Source organism: Uloborus diversus, unplaced genomic scaffold, assembly GCF_026930045.1.
Source record: "Uloborus diversus isolate 005 unplaced genomic scaffold, Udiv.v.3.1 scaffold_853, whole genome shotgun sequence".
NCBI lineage: Eukaryota > Metazoa > Arthropoda > Arachnida > Araneae > Uloboridae > Uloborus > Uloborus diversus.
The window spans coordinates 1-8,970 of NW_026559070.1; the positions used below are offsets into that span (position 1 = coordinate 1).

The 8,970-nt window shown below is 32.6% G+C and overlaps 1 protein-coding gene across 1 annotated transcript; it reads right to left on the reverse strand.

The window, feature by feature from the left end:
* Positions 1-909: 909 nt before the first annotated feature.
* On the reverse strand, positions 910-8,476 carry LOC129233975 (cuticle protein 10.9-like). The gene is made up of 3 exons (XM_054867885.1): positions 8,392-8,476; positions 5,419-5,472; positions 910-2,204 (listed from the first exon to the last, which is right to left on the reverse strand). The coding sequence occupies exons 1-3, from the start codon at positions 8,395-8,397 to the stop codon at positions 1,797-1,799; spliced, it is 468 nt and encodes a 155-aa protein (XP_054723860.1). The 5' UTR covers positions 8,398-8,476; the 3' UTR covers positions 910-1,796.
* Between the last annotated feature and the right edge of the window lie 494 nt (positions 8,477-8,970).

Consider the following 8,970-nt stretch of genomic DNA (forward strand, 5'->3'; position numbering starts at 1 on the left):
GTTTTACATTGAATTAGTATTCGTTTTTGCATCTTTTGAAACACGTGATCCAGTCACTAAACAGTTCTTTACCAGGCATGTGGAGCAGTTGAATAATGTTATGAGAGAACAGCGAGGAAAGTGATACATTTTTTTTCAGTATGTTGAAATGTAAATTAAGGATTTATCAGGGAAACAGATAATGTTTGATTATTTTTAAGAATATTGAAGTTCTATCAATATTTTACAACCATGGGTCGACCATAAAGTAACACATGGTATGTCACTGGTAATTAACTTTTGTACCGAAGCGAGAACGCATTTTGACGACAAAATGTTACTTTAAACAGAGGGCTACCAGAGGCACCTCGATCACGGGTCACGGAAGGTCACTGACGCCTCTCAAAATGTTTCCCTTATTCGGCAAATTTTGTCTAATGATTTGGAAATTTGGGGACACAATTGCTATTTTTAAATGCCCTAATGTCCCTTTTCGTACGTACTTAAGTGCGCATACCCATTTTTATCGTTCGGCCAAATTTGAAGTTACATTCGGCAACTTGAGAATTTCTGCCGTCCCAAAAATTTGAGTTGGGGGTGCATCTGAAGTTTACTTACTGCCTGGGGTTAAGCCATAAATAACTTGGGATTGTGAATAACAGCGTTAATGTTGTAACTAAAATGGTCTTATTGTTAACTTATTTAGCATACTACTCTGTAAGTGAAAATGACAGTGAGTTCCTTTACGATTCTAGTGCACACATTTTTGATTCATTTTTTCTCTCGTAGATAAGAAAACGAATTGTCAGAATTTTAGAAAAACATTGCTCAAATCAAATTTGATACATGATCCTTAAAAATCGTTTAAATCAATAACGACATGCAGTTTTAAAAATTCTTAGTATAACAAATGAAAAAGTATGCTTTTTAATACAAAAAAAAATTTATTCAATGAAATATTACACATATATTTTTATTTTGAACTTGCAATTTGTGAATAAATAAAAATTGATAAACAGCATAGCTCTGAATAGGAATCTCATATGGAATTTCTTTAAAATAGGGAATACGTTTCAAAATTTTATTTGTCTTTAAAATACTGAAAATAGTGGGAAGTATAATCTAATCAAAAGCAATAACGGCGGAGGACGTGTTTTAAGTGAAGTTCATTAAGTTTATGTATGCAACTATTAAACAACGTTATATGAGTAGTGCCAGCAGAATATGAAACAATAAACAGCAAAAACAAGAAAAGCACGAAATTTTATGACTTAGAACTTATTCATGCGTCCTGACGCGTTTACTTTCCCATTACCATTTTTTTTTGTAATTAAAAAAAGCTTATTGGTTTTTTAATCATGCAAAAATATCCATAAGAAGCAAATGCCATTTTTACAGCAGCTTAGGTAATCAAGAGCGCAAATTATGTTATAACTACAAACAGCTCAGGAATCAATTTAGACATATATTTAAAAGAGGTGTAAAAATCGTCATCAAGTTCTGTGTAGCCATTAGAAGAAGAACTTTTCTGCATGAGTTTACAAAAAAAAAAAAAAAGTTGAATTAACATAATTCATATAATGTTCTTTTTTTTTTCTCTAAAAATTGTTTGTGTACAATTTCGTATACCTGTTTGAGAAACTAATTTCAAGTTTGTAGAAATTGTATGAAAAGTATATTTGTTATACAAGGGACGAAAGTTTTGGGCGAAAAACATTACATTAAAGCTATAAAAATATATCATCATATGATTAGGTGTGGCCAAGTTGTATTTTCAGACAGCTATAGTAAGCACATAATATCTTTAGTTGTCCTTATTAGTTATATCCTCTGGCTCTTGGGTCTGTGCTTGGTACTAGAACATACCTAACATTTTGACCTTGCCGGCCAGTGTTAACTACGGTTGCCTCAGGAGCTCTGCTAATAGCATTCGTTTCACCAGAATATCGTATGATTGGACCTTTGGCATCTGGAGCAGTGGACTCAAAGATGACATTTGCTGGGGCGCCATTGTCAGTTCCTGGTTCATTTGTCCTGACAGTGGCCCGAAATCCGGCAGCGTCGGCAATGTATTCGACAACCCTGTTCCTTCCGTCGATATCCGTGACTGTGTAGGAGCCCCGGACAGTTCCAGCACCGTCTGAATTTTCCTCGTGGCTGCTGCTCCCCTCGTCACCTTCAGCTTTGTAACTGAAGGAATATGGTTGTGGTGGGTACTCTTCAGGCTGAAAATATGAACAATTAAAACAAAGAACCAATTGGAAAAATAAAAGTTATGTCAAGTGACGCGTGTTCAACACTCAGACTTGAACAAAAAAAAAAAAAAAATCAGTAAAATTTTAGGGCAGATTGAGGAAAAATAACCAAAATGTAAACATTTCAAATCCACCGATTACAGGAAAAACCTTTAAAACAAAAGAAGAAATTTTTCTTGTTCATATTCGAGAAAAAAAATGGCAGTAAATCTTTCGTCTCAATGATTTTCTCCACTCTATGAATTTTAATAAAAACACTGTTGCGGAAAGTTGAGATGAACTGAGTAATAATTTGAATGGAGGAAAGCCTTCGAAAAATAGGAATTTTATGTCGAAATCTAAGTGTCCTAATTAATATATATATATATATATATATATATATATATATATATATATATATATATATATATATATATATATATATATATATATATATAGTTTTTAATTGATGTATCCCCTCTAATTATTATTGGAGGATTATGTTGCATAACCAAACATGAAGACGAGAAGATTACGAATCCATCGATACCTGGTTCAATGGTCAGTTCACTGTCATTCGGGAGAAGAAACTTAGACATACATAGTTGAATACATAGTAACATAAATAGGTGCATACATAGGTACATACGCTCAGTTTTTAACTATATAAGATGGTTTTGGATAATAATTCAGACAGGGACGTGTAAGGGCGTAATGTCTTTAGAAGGGAGACAACTCAAGGATTTCTTGAGCTTCAGTTAAAGCTTTAGACTAGGAACTCAGAATAATAGCCACTGGTTACCAGAGTCACAAAAAATGGTACCATTTTCGACTTTTAGTAGCCATTTTTAAATAAAATATATTCAGTGCAAAAAATAAATCACCTTATGGGTTACTCTGAACTACGTTGCCAAGGTGGAGTCGACTGATGCGTTGAACGTCTTAAAATTGAAAGCGTTTTGTCTTAGCTCGATGTAGAGAAGCATATGATGGCCCCTTTTGGCAACTAAGACTTGATGTTTGCTAGCCATTTTCAATGAAATGGTCGCCCGTAGGAGACTGGTGGCCGCTAATCTAGAGCTTTAGTTTGAGTTGAGCACCCGTATGACATTGAAAATCGATTAATCCTGCCTTCATCTAAAGTAATTTAATTACGTGTTTGTGTAGGGGCTGTTTCAATATAGTAGACTTTTCCTACTACTTTAAACCTAAAAACGATTCTCATGAAAAGTTTAATGCCTTAATTTATACATTACAGCTCAGTGGTGGCCCAATTGTTCAACACTAAGATCAATATCTGATGCTTAAAGATTGTGTCAAGATCCACCACAAATTTTTTTCACTTGATGATGAGAACAGATGTAAGAAAAGCAAGGTCAAATAAAACGTTATGATTATTGATATAGTAATCTATTTATTCACTAATACGTAATAGAGAACTGATAGAAAAACAAAACTTTAGATTGTTGTGTCTAGAAACCTTTTTGAACCACGATCTTCAAATAACTTCCATAGATCGACTAGAAATTGTCTCGAAAATCAACCTGTCTACCTACTCTGTCACGATAGTTGATGTATCTGATAAACACGCCTTTTTGTGAACGAAATGAACTTGAAACCCTCTACAAACAAGAGTTCTTTATATTGAAAATGATGTGCTAAAAATAATAAGAGCAACTCTCTTGACAAATGATTAGGATCTAATGTTGTTCATGTTTTTAAAGTCTGTTAGAAAGTTTTCATGACTGAAGTCAGAATGTATTAAGAAGACCTATTGCTCTTACTACTCTGATGATTACAAGGGCATCAGAAAAGTTACCATCAATGAAAAGGCACGAATTCTCAAGAAATTGCCACGAAGAAGAATATAAGATAAGGAGATTGATGCAACAGTAGTTTCAGCAATTTTAATCCTTGTTTCACATGATTAAAAATGCAATCAAAATGCAATTTTAATACTGTACAAGCTACATATAATATTATAATTTTGTGCATCTAAGTTTTGATAGATTTGATCGACGTTAGGTATTTTATTACTGATAATAGCAGAAATACATCTCTAGAAATTTCAATTACTGTGCAAATTAACAATACAAAACGCTTTCGAGAAGAAAAATTGCAGTAGTGAAAAACGTATTTAATTCAAGATCTAGATATATTTTTCTATTTGTATTAATGGTAGTTTTGGTCTTTTGAGTATAAATAATGTACACTTGTATTTAGCTATCTCTTTTCAAAGTTTACTTTTATTTAAATTTTAGTGGTAAAAGAGAGGGTTACCTGAAAGTCGTATTTGCGCCAATTCTGAAAGGTTCTGTGTGATACAACAGTTTGAAACTCTAGATAGCGTGAATTGTTGATGTAGTAGATAATCTTCTTATAAACCATATTTCACAGTTTGTCAAAAACTTTTTTTTTCTTCTTTTCTTTTTTGGGTATTTAATTTTTTTTCTGAGTTTATAAATTCACAAATTCACTGAAATTATTTAGCTTAAAAAATCACGATACCATCATTAAGACATTTTTGGTATTTGATAGCTTTATTCCATCTGTCTTGCCTCAAATTATCAATCCAACAACGTTTTCAAAGCAGCGCAGTTGTTTCGAAAATAAATTTCTTTTAAATAACGTTTTTTTTGGGGGGGGGGGAGGGGGGAGGGTTACCGGCATTTCTTATAATGTTTATCTTATTAGCGTCGTTTTACTTTCAGATGAATATGATTACTTCTCATGTTAAGAATTGCACCGAATCACCACGTGGCGCTAAAGAAATTTACAAATGTATCGAATGACGTAAAGAGACCATCGTTAGTATAGAGCCTCTCAGCTGCTGGGAAGAATTTCTTTTACATATTGGTAAAAGAAATTAGCCCAAATAAATAAAACTCCTTATGTTCAGTTATACTCTTTCTGTCTTGATACATAATTTTAAAAAAAATTTACAGTTAACATTCTACATAATAAATAATAGCAAAAAGTCTGACGTTACAATTTTTTAAACAACTGTTTTTCCGAAGTCAAGTTTAACGTCTTAAATAAGCATCTATTTTTTTTTTCGAAACATGTTTTACTTGATTGTTTTGAAATGTGAAATGATTTTAGCTACGGATACTAAAAAGGTTGCATCAAATTAAGAAATATTCTCACAAAGTGTTACCTAGTTATTATCACGACTGATTAATAAAATAATAAAATTCAGGCTTACTTTGTAACTTTGAGCTGCAGCCATCGCCAAAACTGCGAAGAAAATCACCAGAAACTAAAAAAAGAATAAATAAATAAGTTTAAATAATAACTTAAAAATACAATGCGTTGCATGAAATATACGAATTTCGCTCGAAAAATCTATTTCATGCCAAAATAAATTTTGCTTCTTATTTAGCTTTTATACCGTTTACTACTATCGTTCAAAATTTTGAATAGAAAAAAAAAGTGCATGTAAAAAGTTTTCTAGGAATTTAAGGAAGCAGCGAAAGTTAATAGGTATAGTGTCTTAGTTTATATTGGAGATTCCTGCGGGCGATCACAGGTGGTCACTGTGACCTCCCAAACAATCCTCATCCGTCAAACGTTGTCTGAAAATTCAGTAAATTTGGAAAAAATGTTGATCTTCAAAATATTATTATTGTTTTTTTAATGATGCCTAATGCTTCAGTGCGTATTTTATCATTCGGTAAAATTCGGTAGTATTTTATCATTCGGAGTTTCATTCGGTAAGCTGAAAATTCACCCCTCCCAAAAAAATGTATTTCGGGTCACTCTGCCCCTACGTTTATCGTTCCTACTTCTTTGTCTTTCACTTAATTATTCACATCTAGATCACTTCTAGGATGCAACTGTGTTCTTACAACCTTTATATGAGCAACTACTTCAAATTGCCTTCGAAAAAACCAAAATTAGGCCTATCAAAATATTTTGGGACTGTCACAACAGTCCCTTCGTCTCCTAGTTTTCTACAAAAAACTCCCTCAGATTTGGGATTTCGAACGAGAAACCTCATCTAACTGCTTATGGAGGTATGGTTTTCAAAAGCTTTGGTTGGGGAACACAAACAAATTTTGTCAGGTCAATGTATTATCTGAAGAAGTTAAAAGGAGAATTCACTAAAAAATAACTACATTCAGGTTGTCTTCACGAAACAGGTGTTTATTGTGTACACAAAGTAACACAGCGAAATAAAAGTTTAATGAATGAAAAACGCAAATTTCTCTAACATTTGATTGAGATAATAAGGGCTGAATTTCTGCATACTGTTATAGATTGATTTGAAATCTACCGCCCCCCTGTTTTTTTTCAAAACCGCAAAATAAAATCGAACAAAATTGTCTATGAGGACTATTCACCCCCCCCCCCCCCAAAAAAAAAAGCTGTGCAGAAAAACTAACTTTCTTTAGTGTTTCATTAATTTATATTTATTTACAATCATGGATAGTGGTATATACTTTTCTCCGGTAGATTGTCAAGTGATTTATTTACCAAGGACCATTTTTAACCAGGCGCAATCATACAATTTCTTTGGCGAAATCTCTTCAACTAATTTATAGATACAGGCGTCTCTCGTATAACACGGTTTCGATATTACACGGTACCAAATTTGCGATTATTATCACTCGGTTTCGATAATACACGGTACCAAATTTGCAATTATTATCACTCGGTTTCAATATTACACGGTACCAAATTTGCGATTATTATCACAAGGTTTCGATATTACGTGGTACAAAACTTGAATTTAATGCTTCATGGCTTTGATACAACACGAATCTTATGTTAAAAAAAGATAGAATTTCATTTTTGTTTAGTACATTCTGTTAATGGTTGATAACTCTAATAAGTTTTTACTTTGTTTATGAAACTTGGTTTGATACAACACGGTACACATCCCTTGATTTACATTACTTCTAAGTCTCGTATAACACGGTTTCGATATTACACGGAACACGGTTTCGATATAACACGATACATATTATAGTCTTAAATATGTTAGTATGATCAGTCTTAAAAATAAGTAAAAGTTATTTTTAGAAAAGTCTCGTATAACACGGTTTCGATACTACACGGAACGACGAATTAACCGTGTTATACGAGGAACACCTGTATTTGGAAAATGTTTCAAGAACTAGTAAAAAAATGAAAGGTGTCTGACGTCTCTAAAAAATGTGCCTTACTTTTAAAAATGCAGCATTAGAAATATTATGAAGTTTTATTTCCTGTATAAAGCAAGCATTTTATCGCCAAAAAATATTGTTAATCCAAAATTTAACTTTTTAAGATACGCTTTCATCTTTCGGAACGCAGTAATAGGACGGATGTCATTTTGGCATCAAACACCTACGAAAAGTTACAGTTGTTATCAACGTAGATAAAGCACAATTTAGCTAATTGATTGCAGGCACGAGGTTTCACTTAATACTTTTTTTAATGGTAAGAAATGTGAGCTTTGGGATATGAAATCATCCAAGCAAAGACCACTGTTATCTTGTTCCTTAAAGGTATTTATTCAGTACAAGAAAAGGTTTGCAGTAAAGATGGCGTGACGAATTAAAGAGGTTTGCAGAAAGTAACTAGAAATCAAGAGGTAAAGCGTATCCTAAAAGTTATTGCCAAGGTCCGAGCTGGGATCAGGTTGTTAATTGCAACATTTGGAGAAGCCTGAGAGGAGCTAAATGCAGCAATAAATAGATACTAGTGTACGATGTTTTTATTATTATTATTATTCCTTACTTTTTCCTATTTTGAGCAAGCTTGCAACATTTTTCACGGGAGAAAAAAAACAAGGAAAAAGATATGGAATACATTTAAAAACAGTAGGGGAAATAGTATTTTTTTTATCTCCTTATTTGCCTTTTCCTCTGATTTTTTTTTTTTTAAGTGTTGTTAAATATCAGTTCTAACACTGTATTTATAGCCTTTTGAGAATTACAAAATAATAATTAGAAAAACTTTTAATAACAGTATGATTTCATTTAGATTTAATTGAAAGAATTTTGCAGTTGTAGTGGTAAAAAAATGATATTTGAGGAACTTATACTCAAAAATTGAGGATGGGTGAGATAAACATTTAAGTTAATTACTTCTGTAAATAATACATTTCATACATATCAGCCAAACAAACACTTTAGCAAATTAAACTTACAGAATTAAAATTAACAAGTTACATATAATGCGAAAATCTTACCTTCATTTCGTAACAGCTGAAAGTTCTCCTATTGGGAAAAATGTGGGAATGCTTCCTGCCACAGTGACAATCCTCATTAATTCCCTCCTTTATATATACCTACTAGATTACCGTTACTTAAAGAAAAAAAAAGCAAATGAATGAACCAAGTTTGTGCACTTTTCACAACAGGGGTTTATTACCAAGGTCCGAGCTGGGGTCAGGTTGTTAATTTACGAGCCCTAATTGACCTCGATGAGCTAGGACTCTATGAGTTGGCAGTCCAAAATGTACTTTGTATGCTTGAAACGCCAAGAGAATTATCAAGAAAGAAGGGAAAAAAATGTTCTTCAGAAAGTAATTAAATATGGAATTATGATTAGCTCTTACTTTTCCGTTCGTTCTAACGAAAAAAACATCGAGCCATACATTACATACTAAGTGATTTAAAGTGAAGACAACTTTGGACAAGAGTATTTGATTTGCATATTTGCTATTTGTAAAATAGCTGGAGTGGTTAAAACTCTTGCTTTCCATAAACCATTTTTATTGCGAAGTAAATCACGTTGAAGCAAGACGCTTCTCTTTCATTCATACTGC

Excerpts from the sequence above, each read along its gene's own strand:
- LOC129233975 (XM_054867885.1), bottom strand. Across the intron at positions 2,205-5,418 it reads CTGCAGCTCAAAGTTACAAA|CCTGAAGAGTACCCACCACA; the intron begins GTAAGCCTGAAT and ends TCATATTTTCAG.